Below are 25,752 nucleotides of genomic sequence, written 5' to 3'. Positions count from 1 at the left end.
GCAACGTGGCTTTTTCGAGAATTTTTACCACAAGCGTTGGGTGCCAGATGTTGCATGAATCTTAAAGAGTCTTATTAATAAAACTCTTTGATTTTATTTGTTTGATTTTATTAGTAAGACCTGTTAAGATTCATGCTATACAATGTTTCATATTTCTTATTATTAATGGACAGTGATCCTTAAGTTGAGTCCTATAACTTTAGATAATAGCCTGGACTTCCATTGCTTGGGTCAAAAACCTGGAGAAATGGCAGTATTTGAGGATCTCTAGACTATTGGCTGAACTCAGTTCTAAACATTATTTTTTATCATTTATAAAAAAATCATTAATATTGATTATTACTTAATATATCAAAATAATTAAATTCAAGTTAAATATGATTTAATACATTGATTTACCTCATTTGCTATTTATAAGTATTGCTTTTTATAGTAACTATATACAAAGGCTTAAGAATTAATGTTAAACAAATTAATGTTAGCATTGAAAAACTTAAAATACTTGATTGAATGTTTAAATTTCACCTGATAACAAAATTCTCTGAAAACTTAAATACTTTAATTTTTTTAAAATTTTATTTTTAATTAATTAATTATACAGATCAGCCACAGATTCTGCTGGATGTCCTTCCTCCCCCTCCTGCTCCCCTTTCCCCCCCAATACTCCCCCTCATTCCCAAAGCAAGATCTCCCCTAGTGATTCAGCTCAGCCTGGTAGATTTAGTTGAGGCAGGTCCAGTCCCCTTCTCCCTACATAAAGGCTGAACAAACTGTCTCAGCATAGGCCCTAGGTTCCAAGAAGCAGCCCATGCACTAAGTACAGGTCCTGGACCCACTGCCTGGGGGCCTCCTAAATAGTTCAAGCTAATCAACTGTCTCACTTATCTGGGGGGCCTGATCCAGTTCCATGGGGGCTCCTCAGTTATTGGTTCATAGTTCATGTGTTTCTACCAGTTTGGCTATTTGTCCCTATGCTTTTTCCAATCATGGTCTCAATATCTCTTGCTCATACAATCCCTCCTCTCTCTCGCCAATTGGACTCCTGGAGTTCCACCTGGGGCTTGGCCATGGATGTCTGCATTTGCTTCCATCAGTCACTGGATGAGAATTATATTATGACAGTTAGAGTGTTCGGCCATCCAATCACCAGAATAGGTCAGTTCGGGCTTTCTCTCAACCATTACCAGTAGTCTATTGTGGAGGTGTCTTTGTGTGTTTCTGGGGACCTCTCTAGCATTCTGCTTCTTCCTATACCCATGGGGTCTTCATTCATCATGGTATCTCCCTCCCTATTTTCCCACTCTGTTCCTGATCCAGCCAGGACCTCCCACTCCCCCAAGCTCTCTTTCCCCTAACCCTTGCCCTCCACCACTACCCCCTCACCCCCACATTGCTAATATAGATCTCATCCATTTCTCTGTCATTGGGTGACCCCTGCGTCTTGCTTAGGGTCTTCTTTACTAGGTAGCCTCCCTGGAGTTGTGAGTTGCAGTCTGGTTATCCTTTGCTTTACATCTAGTATCCACTTATGAGTGAATATATACCATGTTTGTCTTTCTGAGTCTGGGTTAACTCACTAAGGATGATTGTTTTTTTCTAGTTCCAACCATTTGCCTGCAAAGCTCATGATGTCATTGTTTTTCTCTGCTGAGTAGTACTCCATTGTGTATATGTACCATATTTTCTTTATCCATTCTTCAGTTGAAGGGCATCTAAGTTGTTTCCAGATTGTGGCTATTACAAATAATGCTACTATGAACATAGTTGAAAATGTGTCCTTGTGGTATGATTGAGCATTCCATGGGTATATGCCTAAGAGTGGTATAGCTGGGTCTTGAGGGAGATTGATTCCCAATTTTCTAAGAAAGTGCCATATTGATTTCCAAAGTGGTTGTACAAGTTTGCATTCCCACCAACAATGTAGGAGTGTTCTCCTTGCTCCATATCCTTTCCAGCATAAGCTGTCTTTAGTGTTTTTGATCTTAGCCATTCTGACGGGTATAAGATGGTATCAATGCTCAACTTCATATGGAAAAACAAAAAACCCAGGACAGCCAAAAGAATCCTGTACAATAAAACAACCTCTGGAGGCATCACGATCTCTGACTTCAAGCTCTATTATAGAGCTACAGTAATAAAAACAGTTTGGTACTGGCATAAAAACCAACATGTGGACCAATGGAACCAAACTGAAGACCCTGTCCTTAATCCACACACCTATGAACATGTAATTTTTGACAAAGAAGCCAAAATGGAAAAAAGAAAGCATCTTCAACAAATGGTGCTGGCATAACTGGTTGTCAACATGTAGAAGACTGCAAATAAATCCATATCTGTCACCATGCACCAAACTTAAGTCCAAGTGGATCAAAGACCTCAACATAAATCCAGTTAGTCTGAACCTGATAGAAGAGAAAGTAGGAAGTAGTCTTGTGATCACTTCCTATATATAATACCAGTAGCACAGACACTGAGAGAAACAATTAATAAATGGGACCTCTTGAAACTGAGAAGCTTTTGTAGGGCAAAGGACATGGTCAACATGACAAAATGACAGCCTACAGAATGGGAAAAGATCTTTACCAACCCCACATCTGACAGAGGGCTGATATCCAGAATATATAAAGGACTCAAGAAATTAGACATCAAAATAATCAACTTTCCAATTAAAAAATGGGCGATAGAGCTAAACAGAGAATTTTCAACAGAAGATATTCAAATGTCTGGAAGACATTTAAGGAATTGCTCAACATCCTTAATCACCAGGGAAATGCAAATCAAATACTTGAATTATATAACTGTATGTTGTGCGAATTCTTTCACTTTGTGAAATGTGAACAATGTCCATCCCTTCCTTATAAGGAACTCAAAGCAGTTGCACTGGGAAGTCTTTACCCAGTATAGATTATGGCTTCCACATAGCTCCATTGATATAATACATTCAGTTAGCCTCCTCAAACCTATCAAGTATTTATTCTACATGCTCTTAATACCACCCCAGGCCAAATAACCACATACAACCAAACTAGAATTGCATATGAAGGGCTGTGAGGTACATTAGGGAGTGTCCTAGATATCAGTTGATGGTCCAATGAAGGGTCCATAGACCCTTCCCTTGCTCCTCCTTTTATGAAGGAATGCTGACATTCAACTGGTTCCTTGTATTCAAACTCATCTGATTCATAAGAACAGTGGCTCTTTTGCCATGATAGCCACTTTCTACAGTGTTTGGAAAATATCTGAAATTCTGTAATTCATAAAAAAAAAAAAATAGGTTTTTTTTTCCCCCATAGGTGTGGAGGCTCAGGACTCTGAGATGAAGCAGTCATCAAATTACATGTCTAGTGACAGCTGCTCTCTTACAAGAGAGAAGGCTTTTACCTTTTACTAGCAGAAGGCAGAAAACAAAAAGAGTTCTAGCCAGTCCAAACCCTGTGACATGGTTCTAATTCCATCTATGAGAGCAAAGCCCTCACATTGCACTTCTTTGAAATCCCCACCTGTTATAATACTCCATTGGGTGAGGTACATTTCTATAAAAATTGTGCATGGAAGTAAATGTTCAAGCCACATGGCATGGACAAGCTCATATGCATGCCTGCAGGTACACACACAAACAGACAACTAAAAAACCTTCAACTTTTCTTTCTATTCTGGTTTGTATTACATCAGTTCACAAGTGCTAATGTCTTATTGAATATTTACCACTTAAAATTGTTGTTAACTGCTTAACAGAACCCCTCTACTTAAAAATCATGTTTCTGAAAATGTACCATTATCATTTCTAGTTCACATTGGAAACATTAGTAATTTGTGTATGTGAGGGTGACTTTATTTGCCATGGTAAACCAGTAAGTGTAGCAGCAAAGATTAATCTCTTGTGTTCCAAGCCTGAAGCGGTGTTCTGGTGTTTCCTTCTGATCCTGTACTTTGTGTTTTTCCTCTGGTTTTATTGACTTTCTTTCTTTTCTCTCTTCATTCCAATAGTAAAGAACACACAGCATATAATAATATAATAATATCAGAGCAAGGCAGATAAGCCATAAGAACACATTATACTAATTCATAGCCTTTTCCTCACAAAAGTTTCTAATTTGTATTTCCTCTTCATATCACAATTCAAGTTATATGGAATTATTTTATTTCGGTTTGAAATGACCATATGTTTTGCATAATAGTCTTTTCACCACTGAAACTGTTTTTAACATGTGAAGCAAGTTTGGCATAAGTCAACAACAAATTTGCAATTCTTTTAAGAGACAAAGTGTTCAGGGTGACCAGTCAGTGGGAATGAATGGCACACAGTGCTGTTGAAGCCCAAACACAGTCACTGCTAAGGAGATTTGTTAGACCCAGTACATCGTCTCTTGGAGTTTGATTAAGATTGGCATGACAAAAATTCATTATTTGTAGGAGGGATAATTAATAGTAGCTCTTAGGAAGGTCAATAGTGCCCTTAAAACAAATTTCTTAATTTATCTCTTTCTCAGTTTTATGGTAAAAATAAAACATAATATTGAGTTGTATTCCAATTCATTATACTTCAAAAGTTTGATAATTTAAATTTTCCCTCTTGTCTATTATTGGGCAAGCAGTGTCCCCAAAAATCTAAATTAGAGGATGGATCCAGTTTTTAGACACAATACTAGCATGTTTTACTTTTAATTTATGTTGAAATATTTTGCAAAAAATACATTAAGATGAAACATAAAAATAACTATTGGCATATTAATAAAATCAAATTTCTTATGAATTGACTACTAAAACCCATTCATGGAATGCATAGTAGTATTGGGAATCACCCCCCAAAACTGATATACAGAGCTCTGCTGGAATGTTTCCCTCTGTCTAATATTTTATAAGTAACTTTGACAGTCCAGCCATAATGCCACTTAAGACTTTCCTGATTGGCTGATTTTACCAATAGGCTTGCTCTTATCAAACAACACACACACACACACACACACACACACACACACACACACACACACAAACACACACTTCTTTGTTATGCTTCAAAACTCCTAGTTCAGTATAAGGATAAGTTAGCTGAGAAGCATTTTAGACATGTGAATGGTTTGCAGAAATACTTTTGAAATTACTGTAATTCAGTAATAATGGAAATGCCCTCCTCTTCCATATTGTGACAGGAAACATGGCAGTATCAAGGAAAATTCTGGCTGAATTATTCAGCCAACATCAGACTGTAGATGGTTTGACAAATGACCCTTTTAGTGAACTAATATCCAAAAGTACTTCTCCTGAACAAAGTTCTTGCCTTCCAGCACTCTTCCTTCTGTAACTGCAGTCATGTCCTTATTAAGCCAGTGCTGAGGGAGACCTTTCTCAAAACCACTAGCTTTCTCCTTGTGGTTTAGGGTTATATCCAGAAATCAAGTTTCCATAGTCCAATCACATGCAATATGAGCAGAGGAGTCTTAAGTATGAGGTTACACCAAGAGAGAGAACTAGGATTTTTATGTCCAAAATGACCAATCCCCAGTGATGTGAATCTGGCAGGTCTTATTCATTTAATCGATCAAGTTGAGTGATAAGGATCCCAAGGCTGTTAATTCTCAACAACCAGCATGATAATGGTTCTTACCAGATCCTTGTCACCAACCCAGAATAATGAAATCTCTCAGAGATTTTTTTCCTTCTTTTAGGAGATAGTCCTAAACACAGGGCTGATTTCACAAGAGAGAAAACCCACAGCATCTACCAGGGCATATTGATGTCTCCAATGTTAGGGTAAAGCCCTAAAGAGGTACTGTTCTAAGGTCTTGCCTACAAAGACCAAAGCTTCTTTTAGTACCTGCAAACAAGCTGGTAGGGAATGAATTGACTTGTTGAGTAGGTGCTATTTACAAAGAGTGTTGCTATTGGAGACTGACTCTTCCACTGGCCTCTGCTTTGTTAGGGAGTCACCCAACAAACCCTTCTGAAGCTTTTATTGTCAGATGTTCATTAATACTGCCACCACAGTGTGCACAGCTCCTGCTCAGTGCCAGAGAAAGAAGCCTGCTGTCTTATTGAATAGTGGATGTACCTCAGCTGTGTGCCCTTGCAACCCCATGGCTGTTCCTTCTAGCCAAGAGTGAATTGTTCTGTAAAAGGCCCTGTCCAGAAAACAAGACTTTGGGGATGTTTGTGTTAATAGCCTCGCCATTAAAAATCTGCGTGAAACTATGAAATAACCTAAAGAAATACAATTTAAAATATTAAAGTCTCTAGCCATTTTTATATAGTGGTAAATTTGGAAGGTATAAAAAGTATCTTTGGTAATGCACAAGGTTATCTGTTTCCTATAAAATTCTTTTGTACCTTACTAAAATATTTTTTCTTATTGATAATCACTGGAAGAAAAGTTTTCTTGATATAAATTTAAAAATAGAATTTAGGTTAAACTTGGTGAGTTGGAATGCTATCAACTACTTTATAAGGCCAAGGATTATATATGAGATGTCCTACATATTATTCTTCAATTTAAATGCCAATATTAATATTCTTAAAACCCATAGGCTCCTACAAACTAGAATCATATATAAAAATTTTGATGTTAACCAATCTTAATAGAAAATTAATAAAACTTAATCATAATAAACCTTCAAATACTAGGAAACTGCATTTTAAAAGAAAGCAGGCGATAGAGGAGGGTGACCTTTTGGCAAGCATTTACCAACACAAACTTTTTACCTTACCACAAACAGATGATTTGATAAGCTAGTCAAGATTAACCATACCAGGTGATATTTTATCTGCATAAAATGATGAGCCTAGTTTGCATTTTACTTTCTCTTAGCTGTCTGAAATCTATAACCAATTCATTTTCCAAATCATACTTCAAAACAATTTGCACTTTCAGGACATCCTAAGAACTGTTTTTTGTGTGTTGTCTCTGCTGCCCAGCTGTCCCAAGTGTTTCTGAAAGTCTTTTGGTAACAATTTAAATGAATCATTTTGTATTCAGACAGCCAGACCAAGACCTCACTGAAATCAATATGTAGCCCATGTCGAATAAGGATTCTGTATTAGAGTTCAGTCCACTTTGATGGCTATCATAGTTTCTGATCTGTTCATTTTTAATTTGTCTTTTATAACTGAAGTCCATGGGATAATAGGCACGAGCTGAGGGTTATTGTCTTTAACCCATGACCTAGATAGTGTCCAGGTCTATCAGATCCCCACAGCCTTGTGTCCCTTGCTCTGTCTAGGTTCCCTATTTTCATTTCTACTTGTGAGGCCAGTGTAAGAATGGGCAGCTGTGTCATTGGTTGATAGAGGTCCTCACCATGCTAGTTTCCGTTTTTCTTGTGAAAGTGAGTGCAAATGGGGAAAGTGAAAACAATATATTCATTAAAGTTTGAGACACAGCAAAGCAACGACTTCCTCTTAGATGTCAACACTATAGAGTCCTCTATGTATATGTTATGGCTGTTAGCTTGGAGTCTTTGGGGGGCTTCTAACAGTGGGGACTGGTATATCTCTGACTCCTCTCCTGCTCTTGGGATTCTTTTCTTCCTAGTGTGTTGCCTTCTCCAGCCTCAATAGGAGGGCTTTTGCCTTGTCTCACTAGGTCTGTCACCTCTTGAAGGCCTGCTGTTTCTGAAGAGGAAACAGGGGGAGTGGATCTGTGGTAAAGGGGAGGTTTGGGGGAGCTGGAAGGAATGCAGGGAGAATTGTAATGAAACCATTCTGTGTCCCACCAGCTCATTTGTATTGTGTGAGAGAGCAATGTATTTTCAATAAGAATTAAAATAAAACAAAAGCTTTGAATTCCTAAGGCCATTTCCATAATACCCCTGGCACATTCATTCTGCAATAGGGACTGTAAATTCTTAATGGTAGCCTTTCAGCCTAGGTTGATAATGAACTGTTTGATATATGAGAAATGTTGCCACAGGGAGATGCATAGATATCAAATGTCTTTAAAAATCTGATTTTATTATAACAAACTTTTAAAAATTAATGTATTTATTTATTGAATGTATCCATGTATGCCTCCATGGGGATGCACAAATGTTACAGCACCATGTGTGTACCTTAGGGGCAACTTGGAGAAATCAATGCTCTTCTTCCAACATATGGGTTCTGAGAATAGAGTTCAGGTCATCAGGCTTGATGGCAAGGACATGTACCTGCTGGGCTACCTTGCCTGCCCTGCATTCCAGTGTCTTAATGTAGTTTTTCCATGATCACACAATGCAAGTCAAAAGTGCTTAGTGACACAGTTTCCTATAACAGGATGACATCTTAATCAAGATCTTTTGAGGTCTAGGTGACAATTTCCGGATGACATTCACAACATCTATAGTAAGCATTCCTGATTATAATCAAGACCTGCCAATGTGTTTGTTAAATATGCTTATGTTTTATGACTAGAAATGAACATGGTAACTCTTTTCCCTACATATATGTTTGTAGCTTATGCTTACTACTTGATGTTAAATATGGGCCATGTTAACCCTCTGCCCTTCTCATTTGTTATTGGTAGTCATCAGTTGTGGAGACCCAGGTATACCAGCCAATGGACTGAGATATGGAGATGATTTTGTGGTTGGGCAAAATGTTTCTTACATGTGCCAGCCAGGCTATACTATGGAGTTAAATGGTTCCAGTGTCAGGATGTGTACAACTAATGGCACGTGGAGTGGAGTTATGCCAACATGTAGAGGTATGAAAATAGTTCTGTTAACATTCCAAAGTAATAATCCTTGCATGTTTTCCTGTTTATAAGTAAAGTTAATATATATTTAAGTATATACTTACTCTGTTTCTTTTTTTCTGATACTAAAGTGTGAGGTATTTTATTTTAAATTCCTACTATAACATGCAGATGTTTTAAAATAGTATTTTAATCAAATCTGGTTTTGATTGCGAGTAGTAACAATGAGCTGTAATATAGCAAAAGAGCAAAATCCAACACTGATATATGTTCACCACTGATACTTATACCAGTGGGTGGATATTTGTAACTTGAACAAGTTGTGACTTTAATCTGCTGAGAGATTTAAGGCCATCTAATACAGATGGTAAAATAAAATCATAATTTAATAAAGATAATGTGAATAATGGTGTTTTAATATTTAACTTAAGGAAACTTTTATTATGTCAGAAAATGAGTAGTTATCTGATAGCTTTATTTTTTTAATTATTGATGTTTCTTATTCATGCATCCCTTATTTGTTTAAGAGTTGATCACCCAATATATACATATTTCCACAAATATAATAATTCCAATGTGTTTCTGTTTTTTAGTATTTTACATTTTCTGAATAAAATCTGAGACAGTTCCATTTTATTGCCTGCATATTTATATTAATCTATATACAGTTCACCATAGTGGTCCATACATAAGTATTTATATTTCAAAAGTTATTCTGTACCTTCATTTGTATATATAATGAAAATTGAAATATTAGCAAACTCAATAATTGGTTTCTCCCTATTTTTAGTCATCATAACAGAACCTTCTTATTTCCATGCTTAGAAGTGTGTTACCTCTCTTTTCCTCTCATACCTGACACTTTTCCAACATAAATCTTCCCCAGAAGGGGTAACATAACACAAGTTAAGAAAACTTAAAATTCAAAATTAATTATATATTTACAAATATGATAAGAGGCTTTAAAATACAAATCTGCGTGTTTTCAGGATGCACATTGAATACTGTAATCACACACGCAGTTTGTCTGTATTTGGAAAAAAAATGCTATAAAACTGCTTCTAAATCCCCATTTCCATGCTGAATTGAAATCCAGCCAAGACACCTAGCTCATCAGCCTCACAAGGTCCATGGGAAATAATTTTATATAAGATACATGATTGTCATCATTTGCAATATACCAGAAAGAAGGTCACCCTCTGTCTCCCCCTTCAGTATTAGGAAGCTTGCTGTCTTGTACAAAGGACTGAGCACTGTTATGCTGCCAATATAGCAAGCATCCTCCTCCAGGGTTTCATTTTAGGGATCTTTCAAGAAGACTAATAGGAGGATTAAAACATGCCAGACTGTATTGTCCTCCGAAAGGTTAAATGACGCATCTGCAGCTCTTAATGATAATTATTTATTTATTTCACACTGAGGGTGTTTCAACAGCTGTGTCTAATTACTTTTAATGTAATTGCAGCTGTTACCTGCTCAACTCCTCCCCAGATCTCTAATGGAAGGCTGGAAGGAACAAATTTCGACTGGGGCTTTAGTATTAGCTACATCTGTTCTGCAGGATATGAGCTGTCCTTTCCTGCCGTTCTGACCTGTGTAGGTAACGGTACCTGGAGTGGTGAGGTCCCACAGTGCTTACGTAAGTAGGAAAATTTTTTATAATAACCATAATGTTTTAAAGTAACATTTTCTGCATAAACCTTTCAAATTTGCTAAGCTATACCTAGAGAAGTAAAACTCCATACAAATCCACAATTAAGATTTAATCTTAAAAAGTCAATTTTCAGTAATGTAGCTTCTTTTTTTTTTTTTTTTAATTCTAGTCATTATATTCCTTCCAGTTTGGCTTAAAATATTTGAACAAAAGTGCTTTATTTCAATATTTTTTTATAAATGATTCTTTTTTTAAAATTCCTTTAGAGACCATCTTAAGAACCATTACTAGCCAATTAGATTGAGAATTAGATTGAGAATCTAATTATATTTACTGTTGTGTTCTGTAAGACATGGACTTATACAGCATTCAAAAGAGACCCATCTAGTATTTTTTCTGGACTTCCTCAGTGTTTATGGAAAATGCATTAACCCCTGAAACTTTTTACAGTGAGGATGATCTTGGAAAATATCAATGTGCTAACACAGCTTAAAGATACTCCTAGACAGACAAAGTCAAAGAGTCTTACAGAAATGGATTTTGATGTGAATGAAATTTCTGTCTAGGAGTCTACTAACCTGAGAAGATGCCACTTGGTCTTTGAGCACTTATCTACTAGTGTGGATAAGTCCCTAGAATTGATCCCAAGAATGAAAGAGAGAGAGAGAGAGAGAGAGAGAGAGAGAGAGAGAGAGAGAGAGAAGAGGGGATAGGATAGAGGGGGTAAGGGAGAGACATTTTGAATTAGTGATTTTTTTTTAAATTGAAACAAGAAGGAGGTGGAAGAAGAGGAAGAGGAAGAAGAAGGAGAAGAAATACTTATATACTCACATTTAATTATTAACTACACAAATATAACAGGGCTAACTTTGTCTCAATCGTTTTCCATGTATCCTTTCTACTACACATTACAGAACATTTCAGTGAGGGTATTCAGCCAAAACATTTTCACACAATGACACCTAAACTCATAAAGGGAAGCAAGGTTGTGAGAACAAACGGGGTTATTCTGCCACTATTTAAGGACCCAGATGGTTTTTGTGCAGCTTGAGATCACATAGGTGGCAAACAATACAGCCTGAACTAAAGCTCAGATAATGTTGCCATGTTATTTGAAATTAATATTCATTTCCAACCAAATATCCCTCCTTCCAACTATTTTCCTGATACTTTCATTAATTGTGAGACTCTCTACATGTGACCTTTCTTCTTTATTTATTATGACAGTTGTTTGATTCCTTCAAAAATGAATTAAAAGCTCCTGGAGATGTATTCTTCAGCATATAGATACACCCAGATGCTTAAAAAAGTCTAGAATAGTGCTTGTCTTAATCAATAAAAATATTTTGAATGGATTCATCTAATTAATTTTGTAGCTATCCTATAATCTATAAAGTTGGTCTCTTCACTGGTTACTGTAGAAAATTAAAATTCCTCAGTGTTACAAAATTTGAATTTCTTCCAAAGAAGTGGCTGTCAACTTGACTACATTATTATCTAAAAATGTAAGCAGCTCAGTACACCAGGGAGGTTTTTTTCTTGAATAAATCATCTGAAGTGGAGGAACCTATTTTCACCTGGCTCTTTGTTGATGGGAAGATGCACCTCTAATCTGGGCTGCACCTTCTGGTGGCAGCTACAATAAAGATGGAAGACAGAGCTTGTCCTGTCTTGACTGCGTGCTCTCACTTGGTGGCAAGTCCATTCCTTCAGTGGCATTCTAGCCTACTTCTTTGGGATTCCGATGCATCCTGAAGCTCAGCTTAGATGTCCAGCCTTGGACTGAACAGCTACTGGATTATTGCATCTTCTGTTGATCAACAGCTGTGGCTCTCCTAGCATGACTGCAGTTTGTAAGCCATTGTTGTAAATATTCCCTAAATGGTTGTCCAATACTATGTGGTCAGATCTAAAAGCATATACATGCAAGTAACACTAAAGGGACTTAGAAGATTACACACACACACACACACACACACACACACACACGTTTTGCAAATTAAAATAACTATTCTTGATTGTCACCTTGACGACTTCTGTAATACATGAAAATGTAAGTGGCTGGGTACACCTGTGTGGGACTTTTTAAAATTAAATAATTTGAAGTGGGAACACCCACTTTTAACCCATATCTTTTAAGGTGTAAAACTGCATGTTCACTGTGGGACATACCTTGTGGTGGCAGCTTATATAAAGGACATGGAAGAAGAAGAAGCTTTCTCTCTTTGCTTGCTTGCTCTCATGCTCACTGGAAAGCCCATTCTTTTACTGGCAGTAGAGTGTAGTTCATGATTCTGATGCACACTGAAGACCCACTGAGATAGCCAGCTTTGTAGGCTGAACAACTATTGGTTTTTGGACCCTCCATTAGTACACAGCCATTGTTTTATTAGCTGGACCACAGCTTGTAAGCTGTTCCAATATATACCCCATATAAATTATATAAATTAATATATATGAATTAATAATATAAATTCTGTTCCTCTAGAGAACTTTGACTAACACAAGGAGCTAGCCTATTTTTCTCTTACATATTTTATCAATATTTTGAAGAGGAAGCAATTAAGATATTTGTATATATAGGCATACACAAGAGTGGCCCTATCAATAGGCAATTATGAGTCAGCATCAATTTTGTACCTTCCTAGGAAACTATTAGTGTTTAAAGTAGAGCTCCAAACCTATTGTTGCACAGGAAGTTCTGGTTAAATTCTGTGGATCTCAAAACGCATCAACCAACACATCAACAGACACAAACATGAAAGTAGGAAAGAGTTGAGAATGTCGTTAATTGGAATAGGAGGGAGATTAGAGTGAGTGGAGGTCCAAGTACTCAGGATATACTCAGTGCATATTTTAAAATCTCAAAGAGCAAATTCAACCAAAGGTCTTAAAATAAATGGGGAATAAAACAAAGCAATAGAAGAAATATTTCCCCCATGAGAAAATTATGAAATTAAATTAGATGAATATATGAAGTCAAATAACAAATATTTAACCATCACAAATACAGTACAGTAAAAATCCTGTTGAATATGTCAGTAACATGAAAGAATCAGAAAAAAAACCATTTTTTATTAAATCTACATACCTATCTATCGTCTATATACCTATCTATCATCTATCTATTTATTCTTCTCTTATATATTATATCCTGACTGCAGTTTTTCCAACCTCCTTTACTCCAATTCTCTCCCATCCACCTCCCTCTCCCCTAGATCCACTCCTCCATTGTTAGGCTTCAGAAAAGAGCCAGCTTCCCAGGAATATCAACCAAACATGATATAACAAGTTACAATAAGACTAAGCACATATCCTACTATATAACAAAAGGCACATACCACATATGAGGCAAGTAGGAGGAAAAGGGTCTCAAAAGCAGGCAAAAGAGTCAGACAGAGCCACTGCTCCCACTGTTAGGAGTTCTACAAGAACACCAAGCTACACAACCGTCACTTACATGTAGAGGACTTCAGTCAGACACATACAGGATCCCCAATGGTTGTTCCAGTCTCTGTGAGCCCCTATGAGTCCTGCTTAATTGATTCTGTGGGCCTTGTTCTCATGGTGTCTTTGCCCCTCTGGTTCCTAGAATCTTTCCTCTACCTCTTCCATGGGATTTCCTGAGTACTACCTAATGTTTGGCTGTGGGTCTCTGCATCTGCTTCCCTCAGTTGCTGGATGAAGCCACTCTGAGGACAATTAAGCTAGGCTCCAGTCAACAAATATAGCAGAATATCATTAAGAATCATTTCATGGACTCTTTTTTTTCTTTTTTAGCTGTATTTGGTTCTATCCTCAGTCTCTGGGCTATCCAGCTTCTGCTTCCTGGCCCTAATGTATATTAGGATATATATTTCAGTGCTCAGAGTATAATAAGCAGATACCATGTATGTGTGCATGTGTTTTGTGTGTGTGTGTGTATATAAGTAAATGTGTTTGTTTGTGTGTGTGTGTGTGTGTGTGTGTGTGTGTGTGTGTGTGTGTGTGTATCTGTGTATGGTTGTGCATTTGCAAATATGTATGTGTATGCATGTGCACGTGTGTGTGTGTGTGTGTGTGTGTGTGTGTGTATACGTACATGTAGGCATATGTGAAAATAAGTGCAAGCTGTATCTTGCCTTAATTACTACAGCTAATGGAGCTACCTGTGAACCACATGTAGAATAGGGTACAGCTTTACAATGTGCAGCTAGAAATTTATTGTTTGATTCTGATCAATTTAAATCAACAAACATTCAGAGCATCTGGCACTTACTAAGTAGCATGCTACACAGAGCACATCAGACTGGTTACCTAAATATTATGTTTTAATCATTATAACTAGAAAGAAACTGAAATTTTTTACTGGGGTAGGTTATCATAGATGTTAGGTTAGGGTAATATCTCAGTTAATTTTCATGGTTTTTTGTGAATTATTTACTCTACTGCATCTATTATTTTTGTGATACGTGTCTCCATTTTGACTTCTAGCAAAGTTTTGTGGTGATCCTGGCATACCTTCCCAAGGAAAACGAGAAGGCAAAAGCTTTATATATCAGTCTGAGGTTTCGTTCAGCTGCAATTCCCCTTTCATACTGGTGGGATCAAGCACGAGATTATGTCAGACTGACGGTACTTGGAGCGGCTCGTCACCACACTGCATAGGTAACACTCACAAAGGCTGGCTAAGCTCTGTGACTGAACAAGAATGGTTGTCTTATTATGGAAAATATAGGTGGCTAAATATGGGGAAAATCATAGAACCCTTTAGAAAATACTGAAAGTGAATATAAGTGGCATATGTTTATCCTTATCTTTATCATTTTAAACTTCTGGAAAAAAAAACACTAAAGTAATTTTGCCCTTTGAGGGCCTTTGAGAACAGTAGTTTTTTTTAAAAAAGATTTATTTATTTGTTTATTTAATTATTATGCATACAGCATGTATGACAGCAGGCCAGAAGAAGGTACCAGATCTTATTACAGATGGTTGTGAGCCACCATGTGGGTGCTGGGAATTGAACTCAGGACCTTGGAAGAGCAGTCGGTGCCCTTAACCTCTGAGCCATCTCTCCAGCCATGAGAACAGTAGCTTTTATAAAGTAATATTATTTTAAAAAGGTTTTTAAACAATAAATTATGTTCATATAAAATGAAACTTGCTCCGAAACATAGGTTTTTGAATGACTGTACATATATATCTGCCATCCCAACACTATATGCCACTCTTAAAGCAATTCACCAAGTAGCTTTCATGCAAACAGTCAACTCATAGATGACCAGCCCTAACCTTCCAAGGTTAATGACCTACAAGTGTCCGTACAGTCCAAGTTATCAATCCTGTTTCCATTAACAACCTTCACTTCTTAGGAGACTATTACCCTACCTTCTATCTGAAGCAAATGATTCATATACATGGACTTCTTGAATAGCCAGTATTTTTTTTTAAACTTTTCATCTACAGAGTTGCTTTGGTATCAAGTACTTTGTTCTGATGAAAAGTTTAAAAGTTCAAGAACCACATAATGCATATAAATGAAGTCAACTTGGATTTCTACTTTTCAAGATGTATTTTTAATTATGTGTATGTGTGGGTGTCTGTGTGTGGGTATGTGTGTGTGAGAGCAGAGCTAGCAGAGGTCACAGTTGTCAGATATTTAAGGAGCTGAAGTTCCAGGCTGTTGGGAGAGGCTGGATTTATTTATGGTAAGAACTGAATCAGGTTCTTTGTTAGCCAATATTTGCTATTAGTCACTGAACCATCTATCCAGCCTCATTCTCTCTCTCTCTTTTTTATGCTTCAAGATTAGCAAGGTTCTGCTCATTTGGGAAGTGCTATTAGTATTACATTCATTATTATTACCAAGGGCACATTTGCTAAATCCATAATTATTTAAAATTGATTTGCATTAGAGAAATGTACCTGTTACAACTTTCTTTGTAAAGATTTTTATTAGTTCTTTGTACTTGTATATTAATTGCTATCCTATTAGAATGAGAAAACACAATGACCAAGGCAACTTAGAGAACAAAAAGCCTATTTGAACTTACAGTTGGAGAAGGATAGGATGCTTCTTAGGGGCTGGAGAATGTAGAACAACAAACAGCAGGCATAGTTGTAAATGGATTTTTTTCTTTGGGCTATCAGCTCACAAAATCGACACAGAGTCTTATTATTAATTATGAAAGCTTGGCCTCAGCTTAGGCTTGTTCCTAACTAGTTGTTGTAACTTAAATGAACCTATATTTTTAATCTATGTTCTTTTACATGACTCAGTTACCTTTGCTCTGTACTGCCCATCCCGCTTTTTCCACATCTGGCTGGTGACTCCACTTTCTTCCTCTCTGAGCCTCTCTTTCCCCAGAACTCTTGCCTAACCTCTTCCTGTCTAGCTAATGGCCATTCAGCTCTTTATTAAACCAGTCACAGTGACACATCTTCATACTGTGTAAAGGAATATTCTGCAACACATGGTGTCTTAGAGCAGCTAGATCTTGAGTCACAAGCATGAGTCAGAAAGAGTGAACCAGAAGTGAGTTGACTACTTAAATTCTCAAAGCCAACCCCAGTGACATATCTTCACTAGGTATGTCAAGACATCAAGGCTACATCTCTTAAATCTCCCAAACCATCACTCCTACCTGGGGACCAAGTGTTCAAATATTTGCGATTCTGGCAGGCATTGTCATTCAAATTAACACAGTGTATTTTGATCATATTCACCTTCTCAACTATTCCATGGCCCACCATCCCTCCACCCCCACACAACTTTGTGTTTTTGTATGACCCTTGTGACCAATTTGTACTGTGCACATTTCCTTGGAAGAGTGAATTTAGTGGTGCCTGGCTGATGTTCAAGGGGTTACCTTCCAAGAGAAAGTTATTTCTCCCTCTCTAAGCAGCTAATGATTGCTAATAGTTACATCGCTAAGGTTGGGATTGTGTTCCCAACTTCCATCTCCACGACAGGATTTTGTTTGACTGGGACTTGCACACGTTTCATGCATGTGGTTTCAACTATTTTTTTTTAGTTCATAAAGAAGTGTTATCTTTTTAACTGTTTACTTTAGAGCCCACTAGGACGTCCTGTGAAAATCCTGGGGTACCAAGGCATGGATCTCAAAACAACACATTTGGATTTCAAGTAGGTTCTATTTTATTATTAGTTTTCTGTATAGTATAACATGAAATATATTACATTTTGATATTCTCGTATATATTATTGCAATTTATTCTTAATCAAAAGCCCTACTACATCCCTTATCCCCAGTCTCTCCATCTTGTTACTTTTCTTCCTTCATCCAAATCAATCAATATGTGAAAAAGACTTCAGCAATCTTATCCAGCAGGAAAATTTAAATTACAACTGCTTTACGGTTGTATTTTACTCTATTCAGATTGGCTATCATCAAAGGAAAGAAAAATGCTGGTGAGAATTCTTAAGTGCCCATGCTTTTCTCCTGTCTTTTGTTTTATTTCTTTTTCTTTTTTTTTTCTTTGAGATTCGATTTTACTGTATAGTCTAAACCAGCCTCAAATTCATGTTTCTCTTGTCTTAACCTTCCATGTGTAAGGTTGTAGGCATTACTAACATGCTGGATTCCATTGCAGACTTTCAGTAGATATACCCATTCTGTATGAAAGTTGTCCAAACTTTGTTCATGAGCTTATATTTTTATTGACATAAACAGAAAACAATATCAAGCTGATATATGCATTCACATACAGATGAGTAAGGATATTCTTTAAGAAATGAGGGGTAGTTAAGGAAAATAAAAATACTTACAGAAAACATGCAAAGTGAACTTGAGAATAAGACAAATGGGAAAGTGATGATGACGGTCATCAGAAAATCCTAAAGCAGCATGTATGAAGTGAGTAGTTTCAGTCAGCAAGCAAGGAGATCCTACACAAATCTGTGGAGCTGTGAGGACAAGTGAGACAAGAGACAGCTAAAGCATGGCCCAGCTGTGTAAACATATGCTTACTCAGTGTCACTTACTGACACAGGAAATTTCTGAAAAACAATTGTCCCCAACCCATAACTTAAAAATACATAGTTGGGTTGTCCTATGAGAACCCTTCAGCATGCCCATTCATGTGTGGTTTACTTTTTTCTCCCTTTTTCAAATTTACATTTTATGCAGAGATTCAGAAAGTTTTACATTACAAGGGTCGAAGGGAAACTAAAACACACACTGATTCCAAAAGGAAACAAACAATTTACACATTACCCAATTGCTTTCTGTTGCAGGGTTTTCTAAATTGTCCTATTCTGAGGAAAATTCAGTGTGAACCTGAAAAATGTCCATTTCTAAAGGAAGGGCTCATCTAAAGTGCCATATTTTTTGTTGCTAAAAATAGTTTCCACTTATCTACTTTTCAGGCACAGTACGGACATTGATTTCAGAGTCTTTTCAATTCTTCTGGTTTGCCTCAGTATGTTCCAGATAATACCAAACTGCAAAAGCATGTTTCTGCCTTTGTTACAAAGGTATTTTGGAGAACTTTAGCCTCATACCATTATAAAAGGATGTTAGAAATTGATCTAGTTGTAGATAGATGGGGAAACACTTACATAGCATGAGTTCTCAACACCAAGGCAAAGAAATTGAAATGGCATTAAACTTGTTTTAAGCACATCAGGAGTTGATGATAACATTCTAGTTGAGCATATGTATATATGCTCTTACTTTTATTATGTAGCCCTGGCTGGTCTCTGCCTCCTAAGTGGTAGGATTAAAGCATATAACACATATACAGACATGAAATTTGAATAGATTTATTTATTTGTGGGGAGTGAGTTTCTAGGGCACAAATGTACAAAGCAGAGGACAGTTGCAATGGTTGGTCCTCTGCTTCTAACATCTGGGTCCTGGGGATTGAACTCAAGTCGTCAGGCTTGGCAGCAAAACCATGACTTACCAAATCATTTTGCTAGCTTTATGTAACATTGATAGTAGTCAGTGCCGATGAATCCACCTGTTTTTACAAGTCTGTTTTCAAATATCATCTGAGATATTAGAAAGAAAATACATGAATTCAAAATAGCAATACAAAAAAGGAACAGGATCATTAATTTTGAATTTTTGATTTTTATTTTTATAATCATTGAAAAATATTATCACAAATTTAGCATAACCTTGAAAATATATTATTTGGGGTAATAAATATATTCTATTTATTATATTCTACATAAATAAATGTGAATTTCAGATTATATTATTATCATATCAGTTTTATTATAATTAAAATATACAGGAATGTTAAATAAATTAAAGGCATAAGTTTTTCTTACTAGCATATGGTCAACAAGCATGAATATAATCATATGCATACTAATTATATTTACTTAGTCTACAAAGAACCACCATTAGGCGAAGTTATATAAGTTTGAGGACTATGTTTTTAGAAGTCAACTTCTAAATATTTTTTCTTATGTAAAAGTTATATTTTTGAGTTGAGAAAAAAACTCTTGCTTATAAATAAAAAAAAAATCCTTCAACACTAAGGTACTGTAAATCATGTATCAGAATATGCAAGTTCCCAAAAGAAAATGAGCTGCTCTAAGTTTAAAATCTAGGCATTGAATTGCAGTATAGAGTTTTTTTCCCTTCTACTCTGTGTCTATGTCTTAATTTCCATATTTCTAGATTGGGCATATTTCTAAGAGTGTGTTGTCTCTGTTTATATCACAACCTCATGCAGAAAGTGCCTGATTTAGTAAAAGCAGTCTGAAATATACCTCACTGGCGGAACATTTATCTGATATGTTTGAGGCCCTGGGTTCATTTTCCCTGGAAAAACAAAGAAAAACAAAAAACAAATAACAACAATAACAAAAAAACAAACAAAACCAAAACAAAATAACAAAATCAGAACAAAACTCCCAGATGCCCAGAGTTAAATGCAATCTTTCTGTTCATCCTGGTATGATAAGTATCTCATTGTGAGAAAGTAAAATTATAACTATAGGAAGCTAACTGTAGAATAAATAATAGATATGATCAAGAACTGCTGAGGTATTGAAGCCATTTAAAAAATTTTATATTCTTGAATTACAATATTTTATATATGTAGTGTTATAAAGTAGATTTGGAGATACAGATGTTCTTATTAACATATAGTGTATAGCATCTGTTGATACAGATGCTTACACAATGTTCCAGAAATGACAGTGTCTAGCATAAATTTTTCCTAGTCACAATATTGCAAATGAGATGCTTTCTACTGAAAATAGACTAATGGTGAATTGTGGCCATGAGACTGGGAAAGAAGAGCTGTCAAAATGATTGATAAAATATCTATATTAATTATGGATTATGAGACAAGGACACATTATTCATTAACTGTTGTATAACTCTTTAGGTAGATTCTGGTGTAGGGAAGAACATTCAGTATTTGTTTCATAAAGTAATTATAGCTTTAGGATGTTTTCAATTTGACTCTCTAGCTATTAAATCTCAAGATGTCCTATGAAATCATGATGGTGACGTTCACTTAGTAATTGAAATTAATATATTGGGACATCAATTTGGGCAAACATACAAAAAGGTATTTTAATCTGAAATGATAAGTATGATAATATAAATTATAAAATATTCTTATTATTTATGATTATGCATCCTTAATGTTGATGGTAAAAACAGGAGAAAGCATAATAATTGTATTTATATAATAATAATGATGATGATGATAAATAAGGATATTTCTAAACCATTGGCTGCAGAGGGTTGAGCCTTTTGTAGGTCAGAGGGACTGGGGATGAGATATAGAGTCAGCAAGAAAACACAGACTTCTTTTCTGAGGGATAAAAGCTTCTTCTTCATTTTGTTATTCTTTCTATTGCTTGTTCTACTTTGTTCTTTTTCTTTTCTGTTCTTCTAGCCTGATGTTTCCCTTCCTTCTCTTTCGTATGACGTCCTTCTTCACTATCTCCTAATGTCTTTATTCTACCTCTTTCCTTCTACATCTTCCCTGGTGTCTCCCTTCTGACTTCTTTATTTTTTTCCTTTACAGTTTAGATACTCCAGCAGAATCTTTCAAGCAATAAAAAAATTACAATATGGTTACATTCTATTTTTAAGTGAATGATTACAATGAATACAAGTTAAAAAACAACGTTTTCCATATCATCTCTTACATGATTACAGATGGAAAACAAATTATCCCCAAGAACCCATATAATTTCATGTAGAAGCAACCTGTTATAAAATGAGAGTGTAAGCAAGCAAGGTGTTTCCTCAGCCAGTTCTTTTACTGGCAGACTACTTTCCAGTAACAAAGAAAGGATCAATCACTTTATTATTTATCTCAAAAAGTAATCTTATAATAAAAATCTTAAAAGAATCACAAACCTAAACTTTAATATATGAAAAACAGTCAGTTCTACTTTAAATCCTCAGGGTGCATGCCCATTCATCAACAGTTTTTTATATCAGGAAGCTGAGGGCAGACGTGGGTACAAGGAATTAATCATCACCTTTGATCACCAACCGATCCTACCAAGGAAAGTACATCAGCCTGCAATAGCCAGTGGTCATTGTTTTGTTTCTTGACTTCTATGAGTCCCACACTCAACTATTGAAAGGGTGCCTTTCTAAACTTAAAATTGTTTCCCAAGATTTTCTACCTCAAGGCCATTGGCAAAAACATCTTTACCTTACCTTAAGTCATTATTTAAAGCTCTGTTTTAGCTACAATGCACACCAAAACTCATGAAAACATCTCCCAACATCGGGATTAAAAGAATTTGAGCAAGCCTAGCTTCTGGTACCCAATTGTTTTCCTTAATCATTAACCTAAACTGCAGTCTATGTGACTTCTTAAGAGAAACTCGTAAGTCCTAGCTGCGTGGCACTTCCTTGTTCTTATTTTCTGACCTCTGCTTTATCAGGGGTGGGGGCAAAACTCTATCTCCTACCTTTACTTATATTAATTACCTTTACACACACACACACACACACACACACACACACACACATATATATATATATATATATATATATGTATATTACTACATTTGTTAAAATACCTTAATCATCAAAGTTCTATTTAAACTAACACTATTATTATAAAAATCATTGCTCCAGTTAAAAAGTACAGCTTAAGAGGACATCATATTCATAATAATCCACAGATAAAAATGCCCAGTAGAAAGGGATATTTTCATGTGATAATTACAGTATATTAAGGCAGTGAGAATCACCCCACACCCATTCACACTATGCCAGATACCAGAGAGAAATGGCAGCAGGGACAACTGTGTAAAGGCACAACAGTAGCAAGAGACATTCTGGAGCTAAAGCCCTCAGGGCCTTATGATCAGGGATTCACCCATCAGTGCCTTGAATTCTGGCCAACCGATCTTCTGAAGTAACTTGCCACCTGCTGCTCCTCTGACAGGGCAACCAGCAACTGACTGAGTTCTCTCAGGCTATTTTCTAGGATATCTAAAGAGGCCAATCCTACATACATCGGGTCTGGTCATCTACTCCTAATCATTTGATAAATCCTGTTAAGTTTTTCTTGTAATACATTATGAGTTAATGGAATTGTTTCCTGGTTTCACTGCCCCCCCCTGCCCCCCACCCAAATCTAGCATCTGTTTCACTGAAATCTAAAATGATAATGGGAGCCTCATAACTAGAATTAAGACTCTTTATTACTCATCCCCCTGACTTTTGATGCTCTCTTGAACTGATTTTTCAGTCTGTTCTATTCCTTCCTGTTGTATAAGCTTCCCCTGACATTGTTCATTACTTTCTGAACTATCCACAATAATAATTAAATGTATTCTGCACTCCTTCAAAACAAATGATGTGATAACTTCTACAAGTCCTTCCTCATTTTTGTTTGTTTTAAAAAAATGTTCTTAGATTGTCTAGTCTGGTCTTGAGCTCCTAATGTGCTTAAGGTCTTCAGCTCTCATCAACCTTCTTAGTTCTAAGATTACAGACAGTCCTTTGTTCTGTGGAGCTCGAGATTGTGCTGAAGAACCAATTGAGTGTTTCAAGCATGTTCAACAAGCACTCTATAAATTGAGCTGCATCTTTAGCCTGCCCTATTCATTTTTACATAATGATTGTTCTTAATCCTTAGTTCTTATTAAAATCACATGAAGAGTTTGTTACATAAGTTTTATTGAGATGTTCTGATTAAACAAGACTGAACACGATCTCAGAAATTGTATTATTAAGTACTAAGCTGCTATTGATGTTCATGACCCCTAAACAATACATTACAAATTATCCAAATTTTAGCTCCATAAACACTGTACCAATTCCTGTGTTTCCAATCTATTTTTTTTTTTAATGATAACTACAGCATGCAAAGATTGCATATGCTCCGACCTCACCTTGCATTCTGGCGTATTCAGGCTTCATTTGACTCTTATTTTGTCTTTATTGTATGTTATTTATATCATCGCCATTTTTCACATATCTCAAGATATTATATTCCTACAATAGCTTTTTTCATGAATTAAACATATGGGAAAAATTCATGACATTTATGCATACATTAGGTACTCTAGTATTTTGTGATGCTATAGACCAGCCATCTAATTATTTTTAATCTTGATTTCTTCCAGCAATTTCCTTTTAAATACAATTTTATTATATTTTTTTCAATTCAGTCATACAGATTTCTTGGGAAAACATTTTTTCTTATTCACAGATTTTTCTATTTAGTGCCTGTTTTGAAATCACATTGTGACTTTTATTGCATTTACTCTAGGTAGGAAGCGTTGTACAGTTCCACTGCAAAAAGGGACATTTGCTTCAAGGATCTACAACACGTACCTGCCTTCCTGACCTCACATGGAGTGGAATTCAACCTGAGTGCATACGTAAGGATTGTGCAAATTACATGACAAGTATTATGGATCAGAGTTCATATACATTTTTTCTTTCTGTGATAGAAATAAATTTGTGTTCATATAAGAGATGTATAAAATTAATTTAGATTAGTGTAAAAGATATTTCATTTAAATAATTAAATGACTGTATCAAAACCCCATGATCATTGGAAGGCAGTGTTTCTAAAAAAGCCAGAAGACAAGAGGTACAATTTTGTTCCTTTGGCAAAGCTTGTATAGTGGTGTGAGTTTGGCCATCTGGTGTTTTCAATGATGGTTACTTTCTCATTTCATGGGTCTGCACTATAAATTGAAGTACTCTGAAATACAGGATGTTATACACTAGTTAATCATAATGATTTTTAATCATGTGTGAAGAGCTTTTCTGAGAATATAAGCTAAAAAAAAACCCCCAAAATCATGAAAGAACTTTTCAGAGTCTCCTAAACAATTTTAAAATCAGTAAGTGATCTTTTTGAATTCACAATTTGAAATAAATTTGAGCTCATCAGATACTTGTCCTTCATTTCCTCCAATAACCTCCTTTGTCTCCCACCACATTTTAATTTAAATTTTTGCAAAGAATAATAACAACAAAGCACATGAAAATATTAACACTCATCAGAAATGTGCTGCACTTATGACATTTTTTTTGTTTTGTTTTTGTTTTTTGTTTTTTATTTTTTCAAGACAGGGTTTCTCTGTGTAGCTTTGCACCTTTCCTGGAACTCATTTGATAGCCCAGGCTGGCCTTGAACTCACAAAGATCTGCCTGCCTCTGCCTCCTGAGTGCTGGGATTAAAGGCTTGGGCTACCATCACCTGGCATGACATTTTTTTAATGCAAAAATGCTCTGTAGATTTTCTTGATCCTTGTCAGGACCATACAGTAAACAAGGGATTGCCCTTGAATGACTTGCTTATGCAGAATATACATCATGACTTCATTGGTTGGTTTATATCTAATTATGGCAAAATTCCTTATAAGAGAATTACTTAGATTATATACTTAAGGAGAGTTTGGGGTATTTTAACTGCGTATTTCATAATAAGCCAGTGAAAACAAGAGAGTTTGCCACATGAAGATTCAACTAATTGAACTTTAATGTTAATATTTGAATTATAGTAAGTATCTATGTTTAGCATGTAACATAAAATAGTAACTGTTATACATAGCTTTTATAATATCAATGAGGAAACAAGTGGAAGAATATTGCTTTTTTCAAATGAATTGGTCCACAGAGAATGCATTTTAATTGTTTTTACATGAATTATATTATTTATGAATTATGTTGTATGCATGTATATATCTATACATGCATATATATGTATATGAAATTCTTTGTAATATTTCTGATTGAGAATGGAATTGTATTTATCAAGCAAAAAGCAGGTAGCATGGTTGAGTTAATGTGGAATGAAAATGCAGAAACAAAAATGAAAATTAGATGAATTAAATAATACTTCTAGCATATGGACCAAAATATGGCCAGAGAATTCCACATGCTAAAATATTAAAATGTATTTCTACATTAGTATCTGAACCATATAATGAACCTACAGATACATTTAGCTTCAAGTAATGATTTTTCAC

At 35.7% G+C, this 25,752-nt stretch overlaps 1 protein-coding gene across 3 annotated transcripts in view; it reads left to right on the top strand.

Annotated features, from left to right (window-relative positions):
* Csmd3 (CUB and Sushi multiple domains 3) overlaps positions 1-25,752 on the top strand; it is a 1,137,155-nt gene that overhangs the window by 1,089,360 nt on the left and 22,043 nt on the right. For all 3 annotated transcript variants that reach the window (XM_036207646.1, XM_036207645.1, XM_036207647.1), the window contains 5 exons: positions 8,495-8,674; positions 10,131-10,304; positions 14,793-14,966; positions 17,372-17,445; positions 24,039-24,150. In XM_036207646.1, coding sequence (XP_036063539.1) covers positions 8,495-8,674; positions 10,131-10,304; positions 14,793-14,966; positions 17,372-17,445; positions 24,039-24,150 — 714 coding nt within the window. The remainder of the gene's footprint in view (positions 1-8,494; positions 8,675-10,130; positions 10,305-14,792; positions 14,967-17,371; positions 17,446-24,038; positions 24,151-25,752) is intronic.

This window comes from Onychomys torridus, chromosome 16 (assembly GCF_903995425.1).
Source record: "Onychomys torridus chromosome 16, mOncTor1.1, whole genome shotgun sequence".
NCBI classification, from domain to species: Eukaryota; Metazoa; Chordata; class Mammalia; order Rodentia; family Cricetidae; genus Onychomys; species Onychomys torridus.
The sequence above is the reverse complement of the archived record's forward strand: the minus strand, read 5'-3'. Positions and strand labels throughout refer to the sequence as shown.